A 16,613-nucleotide genomic window follows, 5' to 3' on the forward strand; every position below is an offset into this window, starting at 1 on the left:
ATTTATACTGACAGACTGCTATTGGAGTAATTGGGGTGAACTAGCATGCCATGCTTAAGGATTCAACAGCCGTGTGCCCGCTTGGGGGATTTGAACCCTCAGCTCCATGTCAAGAGTTGAACACTAACCATGGATATTCTTCCTTATCTAGGAGGTCCTGGTTGGTAACAGGAGGTTCCTGCTCCTTCTGTGTTGCTATGTAAGCTATAGATGCCCTATTTTAGACCACGCCTCTACAAGAATGTTCATAACGAGCCAGCAGTTCAGCAAAAAACACTTTCAGCTACTGCAGTGCCCAAGATGGATCAGTGTGAAGCACGGGGAACTAAATATCTGGACCATACATAGAATATCTGTGCTCTAACCACTGCATGGTGTGTGTGCTTTCGTATCTGGGAGAGCTTAAGTTCACATAGTGTGAGTGTAATACAGATTGTGCTCATGTCTCCTTACCTCTCTGCTCCACCCCCCTCCTGCTCCCACTCCCGACCCCTCATCAGAGCAAGAAGCATGCCAACAAAGTACGTCTCTTCTACATGCTGCACCCTGAGGACGGGGGCCCACCATCCAAGAGACTGAGGCCTGACAACCCGGTAGGTGTGGAAGTCTGGTTCCCTTTCCCGCAGTTCTTCTAAACCCAGTTTGCACTTTTTATTCAGGTGGGAGTACTAAGGAAAGAGCTGAGCCTCAGGCTTCCCCTGATAGAAACGCAGCCAGAACTCAGTCGGGTATCTCAGAATGGGTAATTTGGGAAGTGGTCACTGTAGTATGTTCTCTGTGCTATTCTAATGAATGTCACCTGGCTGTACCTTGATAGCACCAGCGGGTAGGGGCGTGGGGGGAGCAAGGGTTGTGGACTGTGAAATTAAGGCTGTTTTTGTGTAATACAATGTGGACTTATTAAACGAGCGCTAAAGTAATTCTGGGTGCTTTTCTCAAGTTATTGCAGTCATTCATTAATTTACGTATGACTGTTTGTATCTCTCCAGCATGCAGTAGTGCTAACTTTTGGTTAGAGTTTTATATGGTCGATTTTGAAACTTATTACTCTACTCCCCCCTCCTGTCCGATTTGTGTCTAACGTGAAAACTTTGGCTCTTAATACTACAGTTACTCTTGTGACTGATTTGTAGATATGCCTCCTAACCAGGAAAGAAAATGACATATTTTCAAAATGTGTTATTTTTATTGTTGAATACCCATAATAGGCATTAACAGTTCTGTGTTAGAAATGGGATAAAAATGCTTTTTTTCTGGATATGTAACAATGAAAACTAGATTATCCGTGACGTTCGGATCGATGTGTTTAAACATTTGGAGCCGCAAGAATGTGTTAAGAAACAAACAGCTAAAATATGGTGTGTGAGACGGTGAGGGGGGGATTACGCTTTCGCACCTCTGACTAATTTCTCCTTCAGTTGCGCTCCTTCAGGAGACGCGAGAGCACGTCCTCCTGCTCACTCCTTCCCAAAAATGTGCTGGCGAACGAGCAAACTCTGTGCTCGTGTGTTTGCGAGAATTCGGAGTTAAAACGGGATTAATACCCACTGTTTCCAAAAATCTGGGAGAATTGAGAGAACTGAGGAACCGAAATGGCAAGGAGAGAAATCTCGTGGGAGATTTAAAACCCTCCACGTTTCGCAAAAAACATCACTCAACAAGCCTCTCGCCTCGTTTTTCGTGTTGTTTCTCAGTGTGTGAGACGAGGGGAAAAAAGAGAGTAAAAGAGACACGTGTGTCCCTGTGATGACGCAGATGCCTGAGCTTGTCTTTGAAGGAGCGGGGGCACCTTCACATGACTGCTCATGCCAATTTTACACCCCCCAATCACCCTGTTGCCAAACCCTCTGCCTCCTTTAATTACTGATGGAATCTTTGCAAAAGGGATTAATCACCCCATGAAAAATTCAGCCGGTAATAATAGGTAGTCGTTGCCTTGGCCACCGCTGGCCGCTCGTTAGAGGCTCGTTAGTATAGGGATTTTTTGAGTTTGAGAGTTGAGAGCTGAGTTTGAAATTGAGTTTATAAATAAAGGATGAAGGGGACACATTGGGGTGGCAGGCTGACCCCCAGTGATAGACCCTCACCTGGAGCTCCTGAGCTGGGCTCGCAGTGCTGCTCTGGACCCTGCCGCATGAGACAGGTGTTATGGTCAAGGTGTCCCTGTTAGACCAAGTTCACTCTGCAAGAAGGCTCCCCAGTGTACAGGTGAGATTTACCCTGACAAAGGGCCCTCACCCCTCTCCCTCTCTCTCTCACACACACACACACACACACACACACCCACACATACACACACACAGACACATACACACACATGTGCAGCCACACACACATGAACCCACTGAACCACAAAAACGTACATGTGCACACAAACGTACATAGACATAAACTCACATGCATGGTCTCGCATGCGCACCCACGGACACACCCATACACATGTACACACATATGCGCAGAGGCATATGCACACACGCACACACAGCTGTGTTGCCACCTGGCGTATGTTGTGTCAGGTACAGCAGTGGTGCTCTGGCAGTCCTAATGCCCAGCCTGTCAGCTTTGGCAGCAAATTTTCCGAAGGTCACGAGGAGACCCCCCTCTCACATGCCACGGCCAGTACAAGACAGAATTCACCGAGCTTCCTCCTTCCAGATCAACATGTTGCACTGACACAGCAAAACAAAGCCCCATGGCTGAGTGCTGTGCAGAGACTGGCTTGTTGCTGCATCAGCTCTGCACTGAATCCTGCTCGGCTTTTTTGTTTCACATGATCCACTGTGAAGGAGGTTTTTTTTGTCAGAATGGCACACATGACGTGACCAAGGAGGCAGGGCAGCAGTCGTGGAGAACCTGCGCAAAGTAGGTCAGGAAAAGGTTCTCAGAGATCAAACAGGCCAGCAATTTCTCCTGCCCCTTTTCTCCCCATCAGGCTGTGCAGCACAGCCTCAAAAGCCCGTTTTGCTCCCAGCTTTGAAGTCCGAGGCCGGGAACATGCCGGACGGAATTGGCTTTTCCTCTTCTCCGCAGCCAACATCAGTGCGCCCAGTGGGACGAGGCACGTTAGGTCGCACCTCCACGTTTAATCCCGCGCCCCGTTTCTCAGACAGAACAAAATTTCTGAAAATCTGCCGCGTTTGTCTCTCATTACATTACATTACATTACATTACTGTGACGCTCTTATCCAGAGCGACTTACATAGGCTACAACTGTTATGTGTTATCCATTTACACAAATGGATTTTTACTGAGACAGTTCTGGGTTAAGCACACTGTCCAAGACTGCAGCAGCAGTGCCCCCATGCTGTTTTGTTATACTGCTCTGCCATGAGACCCAGAGCCAGGTTTAAGCGCCCAGTTCTGCCGGTTGCCAAATAAAGAACTGAGTGATTTCCTGTAGTCACTATAAAACATTATAATACAGAAGTCAGGTGTGGACGAGAGAGATAAACGTTAAAGTAATTAGAAGCCCCGTTGCTGAAAGCAGGGCGAGGTCCGGACGCATTCAGAGCCAACAGGTTTGCTCACAATTCGTTTGTGTGTTGGCAAAATAGGTCACATGTAAATGAGCCAAGCAGATGCGTGTGACAGACAGAGAGGAAGAGCAAAGAGGCAGAAAGAGAGAGGGAGAGGGGTGGCATGAGCTGGGGGAAAAAGAGGTGGTCCTGAATAGAACTTAGCTGAAATTCATCCAAAAATCCAGCGTTCGCCTCCGTAAACCGTTGCTGGTAGCGAGCGGGTCAGTATCGAAACGTCACCCCTTGGTGCAAAAAGCGGCTTGCCTTCGATGCAAAGATGCTCCAGGGAGTGAGTCATGTTCTCGTGTTGTTTGTCTACGGTAGCATCACCTGAAAATGTGCATAATTAAGCCGGCATAATTCATTTCTGCCTTTTCTTCCCCAGTCCCACTTGGGAACGTCCCAATTTATGCGCTGTCACTTCCCTTTCACACCGATCCGTTAGAGAGACGACGCCACACGGAGGAATCACCTGCGCCGTCCTCAAAACAAATCTAATAACCCTGTAGAATAACGCGGGGAACATCTGAAACTGTCACAGAGAAGAGAAACAATGACAGGTGCCTGAAGGAAGGAACGTGATGACAGGCTATGTTTGAGACTACGCTGGCCTTCTGTGTTCCCAACTGCAGGCTGCGGGCTGTGTGTGTGTGTGTGTGTGTGTGTGTGTGTGTGTGTGTGGGAGGGGAGGGAGAGTTAGGTTTGGAGATGAATCAAATGCAGTCAAAGACACTACACCCAAACATCTACACACATGCATGAACACACAAAAACGCATATGATGGGTGTGTTTCACAGTAGAGTGCTCGTACCCGTTGCAGCTGTGTCCAGCTAATGCAGGTGGCTAGGATTTGAGCTCCAGAGTGCTGGCGTGCCTCGTCGTTCTGTGCATCTGGTGAGCAGGCCAGCCTGAAACCAAAATCAAAATGCATCTCCCCTGCCCCAGGCCTGGTGGATTCGGGTCAGCGACTGGAGGAAGGGGACAAGGGGCGCAGCATTAGTGGACGACAGAGCCCTTGGGTCCTGTGAGCACACTCACAGAGGGGTTTTGCCAAAAACGCTCCCATTTCAAAGTGGAACTACCCAGAGGGGTTGAACATGCAGCAGGCAAATGTGGGGCCCAAAAACGCTCCCCTCCCTGTCCTGTGCCGCCAGCTGAGAGTGGATGGATGCAGCTGCTTGCTGGTTGTTTGAGGTACATCCAGCCTCCTGCTGCCAGCCTCCAATCTCCATCTTCTTGCTCCTAGCCCCCAGCCTCCAGCTCCCAGCCTCCAACCTCCAGCCTCATAGCCCATCCTCTAGCTCCTAGCCTCCAATCTCCAGCCTCATACACCAGCCTCTAGCTCCTAGCCTGTTTCCAAAGTTTCCAAACCCCAACTGCCTCTTGTTCCCAGTCCTGTACCTCCTATGTCCAGCTCTCAGCCTCCAGTCAAACAGGGTCTTGCACACACTCTCCTTATTCGCCTTCCCCTTCAACACCTCCACAGATCAGCCTGTCCCCATCTGTTAGTGGAGGGACTGCAGAGGAACCCCAGAGAACCCTCCACACAGACCTGAGATCAGTCTCAGTGGCCTGGACTCTGTGAGCCAGGGCCAAGCTAAGCCTCTGATACGGAATGGATGCATTTGCCTGGCAATCAGAACAGTGACACCAGACTGAATGAAATTAAACTGTAACTATGCTGTAATGTCTTAAATAAAATAGCAATCATTGAACAACATAATAGTAAGGTCCCACTAACTCCAGTTGGACATACTTCTGTTGCAGGAAAGATTAAAGTCACACACACACACACACGCATACACACACACAAACATGCATTCACACACAAAGCCACCCAGTGCTCAATCTGTCATTCAGACATCTGTGATCTGCTGTTCAGCCCTCACGGTCTGATGAATCATTGTGAAGGAGTACAAGTCAGTATTATGAATAAGGGATAGAGAGAGCTACAGCAAAAGTTTAATGAAAGATACGCTGGATCAAGTGCTCATTAATGATTTGCTGAGAATTGTGCCCTTTTTGTAGTTTTCATAAGTATTATTTCACTGAAATGCACCTAGTGCTGTAGTTTTTTGTCTCTCCGGAAAGTCTCCACGCATTGAATGTACCTGACAGAACAGAATATGATTGACTGTCCTGCATTTTTCAGCATGTGATATTGAAGTCTAGCTATTGTTCCTCTGTCACTCTGCACATTAGTGCACTGCAAACATGCTAAATCACATCTTGGCTTGTGTTTTTTCTTTTAGCCGCACTTTTAACTTGTCTAAATGAAACCATACTGGATTGAGCAATAAGTAACACCAAAACAGAACTTTTCTAAAATGAATTGAAACAGAACCAGATCCAGAAGCACGCAGAACAGTGTAGAGGTGTAACAGTGGGCAGACCTAATCAGAGAAGAGGAATGAAGAACAAGGAGGGAAGTGAGGGGGGGGGTTAAAAAAGACGGTGATAAGACGAATGTTGCAGAAGGCTTGGGTTGACTAGATCTGACCCTGAGCCAGTCTGACAAAGACAGGTGTACCTAATCGAGGAAAGGAAAAGCTTTACTCACTAACGAACCTGTTGCTGAGCCTTTTTTGACGTGGGTGGACTGGAAGCACAATGAGAGCTGTTTTATTGGAAGCTCTTTTAATGTCTTTTATGCAGTGTGTCAACATGTTTGGTAATTGGTATTTAGTGTGTTGACAGGTTTGGTCTGTAATGTCGCACTTTTTGCATATACAATTGTATTATATCAAGCTCTGACCAGTTTTTTTCCAATTCCCACTATGTGTATTTTTCCCCAGTTTTTTGTTTCCATTTGTTGTGGATGTTTGTGCATATATATATATATATATATATATATATATGTACACACTATATGGACAAAAGTATTCGGACGCCTGACCATTACATTGTAATGACATTGTATTGAAATACATATACTTTAATATGGAGTTGGTCCCCCTTTTGCAGCTATAACAGCTTCCACTCTTCTTGGAAGACTTTCCACAAGATTTTGGAGTGTTTCTGTGGGAATTTGTGCCCATTCATTCTGTAGAGCATTTATGAGATCAGGCACTGATGTTGGATGAGAAGGCCTGGCTCGCAATCTCCGTTCCAGTTCATCCCAAAGGTGCTTGATGGGGTTGAGGTCAGGGCTCTGTGTGGGCCAATCAAGTTCTTCCACACCAAACTCATCAAACCATGTCTTTATAGTCCTTGCTTTGTGCACTGGGGTACAGTCATGTTGGAATAGAAAAGGCCTTCCCCAAACTGTTGCCACAAAGTTGGAAGCATAGCATTGTCCAAATGTCTTGGTATGCTGAAGCATTAAGATTGCCCTTCACTGGCAACAAGGGGCCTAGCCCAAACCCTGAAAAACAGCCCCATACCATTATCCCTCCTCCACCAAACTTCATAGTTGGCACAATGCAGTCAGGTAGGTAACGTTCTCCCAGCATCCGCCAAACCCAGACTCGCCCATCTGACTGCCAAACAGAGAAGCGTGATTCGTCACTCCACAGAACACATTTCCACTGCTCCGCAGTCCAGTGTTGGTGTGCTTTACACCACTCCATCCGACGCTTGGCATTGGACTTGGTGATGTGAGGCTTGCATGCAGCTGCTCGGCCATGGAAACCCATTCCATGCAGCTCCCACCGCACAGATTTTGTGCTTACATTAATGCCAGTGGAAGTTCAGAACTCTTCAGCTATGGAATCAGCAGAGCGTTGGCGACTTTTACGCACCATGTGCCTTAGCAGTCGTTGACCCTGCTCTGTGATTTTACGTGGTCTTCCGCTTTGTGGCTGAGTTGCTGAGTTTTGTTCCTAAAAGCTTCCACTTTCTAATAATATCACTTAGAGTTGACCGTGGAACATCCAGCAGGGATGAAATTTCACGAACCGTCTTATTGCAAAGGTGGCATCCTATCACAGTACCACGCTTGAAGTCACTGAGCTCTTCAGAACGACCCATTTTTTTATCACAAATGTTTGCAAATGGAGACTGCATGGCTAGGTACTTGATTTTATACACCTGTGGCAACGGGTCTCATTGAAACACCTGAATTCAATAATTAACAGGTGTATGGAATATATATATATGGAATGTATATATAAATTAAATTGATTTTTTGTCATGATCAAACACATACAGTAGCTTCTGAACGTGGTGACTGCTACAAACAGCAAGCTTGTTTTCTGTCAGGTTGTAGGATCCTGAGGTAATTTTTTAAAGTAAAAAAGCTGAGCATTGATAGAAAGTTCTGAGAGGGGGATGTCTGCCCGTTGGGGGAGAGCAGCATGCACTGACCTATCGGAAGCTGGTGAGGGAGGAGCAACAGGGAGGTGAAGGGCAGCCAATACTATTAAATAATTTACCGTTGTGAGCGGGAGTGAGCGGGGACGGTAAAGATAAGACGGATTGAGTGTCTATACTTCGCCCTGTTGATGGGAATCGGAGGTTTGGAGGTGGAGAGACACAGGAAGGGGCGGCGGCGTATCGACACCAGGGGTGGAGTGAGAGGGCGTGAGGAGTGGAGAAGGCCGCACAGACATCGCCCTGTCATGGTGGAACCCACCACAACCTCCTGCTCTCTGTGGCTTCACTCCAGACATTGGATTTCAAATATGAACTTAAAAAGAGAGGGTGTAGGTACAAGTAAGATAAGGTATACTGGGCACATTAAAATAAAAGTCAATAGAAATGCTACTATGCTGCTTCTGAATACAGAAACCCAGGGGCTGTTTCCATGTTTTTTTTCTGTGCAATGTTGTCTATATATATGTTTGATTTAGATGGAATCAACAACATGATCTAGACCACTACTAAAAATTACATTTATATTACATTTATACATAGTCATTTTGAGACACTCTTATCAAGGGTGATTAACAAAGCAAACATATGTAACTAAACGTGCAGATCTAAGGACCACTTAGAAAAAACACCTTCTGTGCTCAGGTTGAGCGGGTGAATCAACTGCTGCTTTCTGATTGGTCAGGCCACTCTGTATCTCAGGTTAGAGCATGCTTTTCATCAATTGAATTCTCAGGCCTGACAAGCCTCCACCCTCAGATGATGTGGTTGCCATGGCGGCAGGGTGGTTATACAGCTGGGCTTACATCCTGGAGGTCAGCCAGGCTTCAGCTTGGCCTGATTCACTTCAGTAAACACTGTATCTGAATAATATGTAAAAATGTAAGCCCTGCAAGATGTCCTGGATAGGGGCTCCTGCCGAACAGCTAAATAATAGAATCGAGTGCGTTCCCTGAGTCCACCAGGCCTCGGACTGTGAGCCAGCAGGTCTGGTTCACAACGGAGGAAGCCTCATTTTTATTCTCTTCCCCTTCCTCATGCTGTGGAGAGCCCGTGGAGATTCCAGGAGTTTCTGAGGCTTCTCACAGCATATCCACAGGGGAGAGAGAGGCGCACCTCACGGCCCCCATATGGGCGGCAGGTGTTGGGAGGCAGTGCAGGGCTCCCCTTCGTCTCCCTCTCTCTCTCCCTCACGGGCCTCTTACTCCTGTTTATAGTTGTTTACGTGTTCACACGCCAGCTACTCTCCCCTTAAGGCGGCTAGAGATTCATGTCCAAGCTGCGCTCGATTCATAATTAAAGCTGCTTTATTGGCAGGGACCTGCTGATGAATATTGAAAGAGGGGGTTTCGGTGCTTTGGGGGGGACAGCAGGCCAGACTGAGGCTGCCGCTCTTGGGCCTGGCCGCTCAGGCTCCTGGAGAAGTCCCAAATCCTTAAGGAATCCCTCCCTCCCCCTCCCTCTCTTGACACAGGCCCGCCGCCTTCCTCTCAAAGGCAGTCGTAATGAAATGGAGCCGTGATTTGATTTGCCGCTTCCATTTTTTGCGTTCAACGTTTCACATTTCAGAAAGGGCTATCCCTTTCCATATGTGCGCATAGCACATTCATAAGAGGGAAAAGTAATCTCTTCACAGCACTAAGCAAAACTCAGTTGATGAGTTTGCGGGAACAGTCGATTAGATTAAATGATCAATTTGTAATAACATACTTTAGAGTGCTTGGTGTGGCTGGTGGTGTGGGCTCACAGAGGTTTTATACTGCCTCCTAGTGGTTTGAGTTCAGTAAGGCATCATCATCCCAACGGAGTGCTAGGTAGAGGCCACATTATTGAAACCAACATTGTAATCAGTAATTCAGGGAACATTAATATAATGTTTTGTGTTCCTTGAGTATTCATGACTTTGAATAATTTAAAAAGCATTTTATTGTGCCCTTTAAACTTATTTTGTATAACTTTATTCTGTGAAAATACTACTTTTCCTTCCTTCTCTGAAGGTGATGTCTTATGTAAACCAAATCACGCATCTGTCAGGGAAATGCTGAAATGTTTCTCCCTTTATGTCTGGCCTGGGTACTGCTACCCCCACCTCCACTCCCTCCAGGACAGCGATGAGACTGAAGTGGACCGAAACAAGTGCTGCACCCTCTGCAACATGTTCTTCACCTCCGCCATAGTCGCCCAGTCCCACTACCAGGGCAAGACCCACGCCAAGAGAGTGCGCCTGGTCCTGGGGGAGCCACCCAGCACGCCCACTCCCACAGGTACCCCGGGACCCCGCCCAGGGCTCACCCACGCCCACATCTCACCCACGCCCATGCACAAATGCACACACATACCTACACACATGCACACACACACACACACACTACCACCACATCCCCACTACCCACCAGAGTGACTGTGTCAATTGTTACGACCCCGTCTAGAGTGAGGTGCAACATAAAATAAAACGTGTGGACACCCGCTTTCTTGTCTCCAGTCCAGAACACAGACACTGCAAATAAAGCCAGGGTTCTTTTATTAACGCAAAACTTCGGGGTGGGCAAGGCCAAAATAACAAACAGAGCAAAACTTGCTGAGGAGAAAGGGAATAAATGACCTAACCAAAGAAAATAAGAAAACAAAACACAATCTCTTCCCTGACTCCCTAACTATCCGAAACCAGAAGAAAAAGAAAAACCAACAACAGAAAACGGCACCCACCCCCTACTACCCACTGGCTAAATAACAAAACGGTAACACAAAGTATTTACAGCTATTTACACATATACACAAACCAGAGAGCGCACGCACACAAACGTGCATCACCAGGTCTTGCTCTATCAGAGGGGAAGCGACGCTCCATCCCGAGGTTTCCTCCTTTTAAATCTTCCTGCTCGTTCCTCACCCAATCGCAGTGGGACGCCAATCTGCAGGAAAAAAAAAGAAAACGGACAGCGAAACAGCACAAGAGTGGGAGCAGACACACAAACAGTAGTCTACGTCCCAGGATGTAACACAATGTTCTCACACTCATACTCCTTGCATCCAGCATTCATTCTGAGCTATATACAGCATGGGTATGGAAGGGACGTAACACCTGTTAACGCAGGGCACCAGGGTTCAGCCGACCCCTCCGCCCCATGCATGAAATACACGCTTAATGTGGGTCTCTGTGGTGACTGTTGTGACAGTAAACCATTAAGCAACAATCAAGAGCGGTGTGAAATTATAGCCCTGTGCCGCAGACGCTGATCTCCCACGCACACACACGCGCCTGGCACAGTACGTATGCAAAGAGTTTTGACAGTGTTCTGACCCCCCTTCATTAACCAACCATCTCACTCAGCCTCTCAGCGTGGTCGTGTTTTAGGTCATCACACGGTGCAGATCGTGAACAGATTCACTGATGTATAAATCATCCGGGCGGCTCGTGATGTTCACTGTTCACACTGTGTCAGCCCATCCACATACACTCACGCTCAGATGGGTGACATCACCTAACAACAGAAGACACATGCATTGACAAACCTGCCCATGCACATACAGAGCAGGCAAGTGGAACCTTTCTCCTCGAGAAGATGGGGACAGGGACCGGGATGGGGACACAAGCGGGAAAATAGGGGTGTACGCCCAGTCGGTGCATTTCCCACCTCGTCTCTTAGGTTATTTCCGCTGAGGGCAAACATGCCATTTGCCAATGTCACAGTAACAAATTGAACGGCCAAAGGTCAAAGAGTATTTCATCTTATTTTTTTAAGCCTTGACTTCTTCCAAAGATCCATGGCTTGGGGTGCATAGTGCAGTAATTTTTAAGCTCAGTGTGGAATGGCAATGTGATAGCTTGCCATTACTGCATTGAAAAATATGTGTACTGTAATCCACTTTTGGAAAAGGGGAAAGTGCAAGATTTCATCTGCAGCACTTTTTGGATTATGCAATGCACACAGAAGTGTATGACAGCAAGATAATGCAATTGTGGGACACATATTTTTCATGAAAACTCTTGCTTCTACTGTAATAGTTTACCTCAGTTGTACCCCTGCATTTGGTGTCGGTGACATAAGAGATTTTTGACATTGTCCTCAAAGAGCTGTATGCTATGTGAAATCCATAACATTGGAAGAGGGCATTTTCTGGGCAGCCAAAGCTATTTTCACTGACTGGCAGAATCAGCAGTTTCAGACTGACAGCTCTGACCTCTGTGACATCACAGTGGCCAAGGGGGAAATCAAAATCCTTCAACAGGATTGGGTGAAGCAAGAGGGGAATTTATTCTGGGCATGAAAGTCCAAAGCCTTTGATTGGAGCCACTGTGGACAGCAGACTGGCCTGGTGTATGTTGGATAATTTGCAGTGGTGTATATTGGTAAACCTGGAGTGGGTTTTCAGAGTCCATATGACAGTGATATGGTAGACATACACTTAGAGCTACTCAGAATATCAAAAATGAACTTATTCCAATGCATCTGCAAGAGAGAGTCACAAATCTGAAATGACCGATGGCTGTTCTGTATTGTAGCTTGACTTTCCTATTCATATTATTTGTCCTTCAGTTTTCTTGGCAGACATCTTAAAACTATCCGGAGACATTGCTTTATAGCACTCAGTCTTATAGGGGGAATGTCTAAGCCTTACAAGTTCTGTAACAGCACAGATTTTCAGATCCCCATGGCAACAACACAATCACCAGGATTCATTTTTTTTTAATTGAGTCCATTTGTGAGAGCTATTCATAGTCTCATTGCCTGGAACCTGTTTAAGACAAATGTGATGTGAAAATGTTAAATTACATCGAGGTGTTCATGATTCATATCTGGGTGGGACATTTGATTGTTGGGAGTTGCCCTTATTTCAAAACCAGTGAAAACTTTTATTTTTAAAATATCCTTGTTAAATGTGATTAGATTCCATATAGTGCTTTTTCTTCTGATCTTAATGACGGTTTTTGTGCTTCTGCTTAATTTGATAAACTTTAAAAAAAGAAAAATACAAAAAATATGCAAGGCAATATCAGTTTCATTAAAACCACTCACAGATAAGCCAAATTGTGTTACCACAGCATTGTCTCAAATGCACAGTGCATACCCAAAATAATAAGATAATTAAAATGTCTGCAAGGTGCTACATTTAGTATGCATTTTACATTTTTATTAGGTCGAAGTCTCAATTATGAAAGCAATATTCCCTATTTATGTTAATTGTGATCTTGCATGGAACATCTTTATAACTCTATAATAAGGATACAGCACCATTTATGCACGCTTCAGTTATTGTAAATTAGTATTTCCTTAGAGGAGAGGCTTACATTTAAAGACATACAACACACTTACATTGTTTAAAATGTTGTCCAATCAACTTATGGGTATTCACAGAGTCAATTCAGATAAAATACATTGTTCAAAAGTTCAAGAATTTGTTTAAGAATTTGAACCTGTAAATGTTGCGGTTACATGTAGAGCTAATTAAGTTCCATGCAAAGCTGTGGGCAGGCCTGTTTGACTGAGTGTTTGGAAGAAAAGACTCGCCACATGGTCTAACTATGGGCAAAATGGTGGTGGCTGTAGCATTGTTGAGTCACTTACTGTCAGGAAACAGATGGCCATTTTCATGGTGGTGGAAATCAATGTACAGTTTAGTTTGCTGGGGGAAAAAATATGAAATACATTATTTTAAAAAAGCGTTTGTGATGGTATATGCACTCAGAACCTGTGGTTCGGAACGGTTTCATCTGGGCCCGGTGAGAATTGCATGCTGGGACCGCTCCATCTGTTTGGTGTTCCTACTGTCTAGAACACAATACGGCACAGGGCACTGCACCAGGCAGAGCTTAACACAAGCTACAAAACCGAGCTCTATAACAATAAATCACAACACAGGAGCTGTTTGTCAGGTTCATTCCGCACTTAGCGTTGTGGTTATTATTGCACCGCTGTCTGACCTGGTTTGGTCTTTTAAGCTCGAGTTCTTCTGGGTTTGACATTAAAATTCATCAGCCGGTTGAAATTATGCTCCTTTTATTGCTGCCTATAGGCTTGCCAGCTGACGTTTGTTATGACAAGGTGATTACAGCCTGGCTTCAGTGGTCTGTAACATTTATTCTTGTGATAACTGCTAGCTATTAATTAGCTGGTATTTGCGCCGTTGTTGTCTCACCAGTTTCTATTAGAGCACATAACACAGATTTCACTTGTGAGACAGTAATAATGGTTGAATCCTTATGTTAAGTCCGTAGATTTCAAGGGCACTTGCAAGGCCATCTAAGGATACAGGATAATACACAAGATATATTAACTTCTCTATCATTTTGCTGACCTGTAATGTTTTAATGGTCTTTGAAGCACATATTGATATACAGTACCAGTCAAAAGTTTAGACACACTTTTCTTTCTTTATTTTTACTTTTTTTCCACATTTTAGAATAATAGTAAAGACATCAAAACTATGAAGTAACACAATTGGAATTATGCAGGGACCAAAAAAGTGTTATAAACAAGTCTTATCTTTTATATTTTTAGATTATTTTTTAGATTCTTATATATTAGATTGTTCAAAGTAGACAAAAATATCCTTTAAAATTAAAACATTTTTTTGGGGAAGAAATTCATACATATGCATCAACTTCACAATTTACATTTGTCAAAGAAACAAATTTCAAGCATTTAAGCATAAGTCTTCAGATCAAAATATCTTTGAATACATGTTTTCCATATTATAAGATGTGTCCAACTTTTGACTGGCAGTGTATACTAGTGTACATTTCAAGGATTAGAATGTGTGGTGATGTGGTGATCAAGGAGTAATCAAAGGTATCTCAATCCAAAGCACTGACCTTTGATTTGTGTGTGTGTGTGGTTTGAACACATGGTAGAAGGCTACTAGTACTATGCAAATTAATTAAATTTAGCTTCTATTAATGAGGAGGCGAGTCAAAGTTTGGATGAAATCCAACCCAATGCTCTCTCTGGGATGGACAGGGGGCTAGGAGCCCTACACAAAACTGCAACTGCTAATTTGGCTAATTGCTGGACTGGGCACGAGATTAATCGTGAGGGTTGAGTAGGGGGGTCAGAGCTACCATTGAATGGGGTCCTGTGGTCAAGTTGGATATGCATGCATATGCATGGTTGTGACCACAATCTGGGGTGGCTGCTCGGTGGGGGCTATAGTGGCGATGTGGAGAAACTTGGGCTGCCTAATTTTCGATCCATCTTCCAGCCACTTTTCTCTCTCTTTTTTATTTATGTCTAAATCTCTCTCTCTCTTTTTTCTCCCTCTCTCTCTCTCTCTCGCTTTCTCCCTTCCTCTCTCTGTCGTCCTCTCCCTCCCCCTCGCTCTCTCTCGCTCTCTCTCTCTCTCTCTCCCCATCTCTCTCTGTCTTTCTCCCTTCCTCTCTCTCTCCCTCTTTCTTTCTGTCCCTATCTGTCCTCCTCTCTCGCTGTCTAACCCACCTCCCCCTCTCTCTCCCCCATCCTGCAGGATGTGGTGTAAATATTCAAATGTTCCATCACAAACAGGAGCAGAGATTGACTTTAAATTTTACAGGATGCCAGAACGAATTGGGTGGCCTTTGATGAAACCAGAGAGGAGGAAGGCATGATCTTATTCAGTTGTGGGGGATGAGTTCTTATTGCAGGTATAAATTGGATTTGAACTTTTTTTGTTTTCAGGTATCTGGGATGACTGTATGCTTTTTGATGTCTGATTTATCGCAACTGTAGCCATGTAGCAGTGTGGCATAGTGGTAAGGAGCAGGGCTCGTAACCAAAATGTTGCCAGTTTGATTCCCCACTGGGGCACTGTTGCTGTACCCTTAGGCAATTTACTTAACTCAGAATTGGCTCAGTAAATATCCAGCTAAACGGTTAACATGAAAAACCTGTAGCCTATGTAAGTTACTCTGGGTAAAAGCCTCTGCTAAATGCCTATAATGTAGTGTAATATTATGTTGCAGCGGTGAGTCAGACGTACAGATTCTTCATCCGAAGGATCCGCCCCTACCTCTGTACATATTCAATAGAGCTCCTAGTTCAGACCCTGGTCCTCTCCCGTCTGGACTGCTCTAACTCCCTCTTTGCTTGTCTTCCTGCATGTGCCATCAAACCCCTACAACTAATCCAGAATACAGCTGCATGACTTGTCTACACTCTCCCTAAATGTTTTCAAGTTTCTCCCCTCCTCACCTCGCTTCATTGGCTTCCTGTTATCGTGCGCCTCAAATTAAAAACCTACAGGGCACTGAAATGGACAGCCACCTCATACCTACAATCTGTCTTCAAATCCTGTCCCATCAAAATTGTTACGCTCTGCAACTATGGGACAACTGAATGTCCCATCCTGATGGGGTTGCACCTCGCGGACACGATCCCTGTCTGTACTGGTCCCTCAGTGGTGGAATGAACTTCCCATGGGGGTCAGGACAGTGGAATCACCGGCCATCTTCTGACACAGACTGAAGACCCACCTCTTCAGCCTGCATCTCAGTTCCACCTCAATCCCCGCTCCCTAACACCTTTTACCTCTAGTATTTGATGTTTATTTTATGTGTTCTGTGTTCTAGTGACTGATGTATTGTAGTATATTTGGCTTCCATTGCCAATGAAAGTGTTGTTAGCCTGGTCTGACACTTGCTCATTTAACTTGAATACACTTCTGTTCTCTTGTGCTGGAAGTCGCTCTGGATAAGAGCGTCTGCTAAATCCATGTAATGTAATGTAATGCAGTGTATTTGTTTGCTTTGTAACCTCCGTGAAGAAGTAACCATTGAAAGTTCATGTTAAAATTCAGTTCGTCTCTCCACC

At 45.2% G+C, this 16,613-nt stretch overlaps 1 protein-coding gene across 1 annotated transcript in view; it reads left to right on the top strand.

Annotated features, from left to right (window-relative positions):
• The window catches only part of LOC118789404 (zinc finger matrin-type protein 4-like), a 67,597-nt gene that overhangs the window by 21,548 nt on the left and 29,436 nt on the right, over positions 1–16,613 (top strand). Inside the window, exons 3-4 of the mRNA XM_036545816.1 lie at positions 501–593; positions 9,935–10,094. Of these exons, the coding sequence (XP_036401709.1) occupies positions 501–593; positions 9,935–10,094 (253 nt within the window). The remainder of the gene's footprint in view (positions 1–500; positions 594–9,934; positions 10,095–16,613) is intronic.

Source organism: Megalops cyprinoides, chromosome 1 (assembly GCF_013368585.1).
Source record: "Megalops cyprinoides isolate fMegCyp1 chromosome 1, fMegCyp1.pri, whole genome shotgun sequence".
Lineage (NCBI taxonomy): Eukaryota > Metazoa > Chordata > Actinopteri > Elopiformes > Megalopidae > Megalops > Megalops cyprinoides.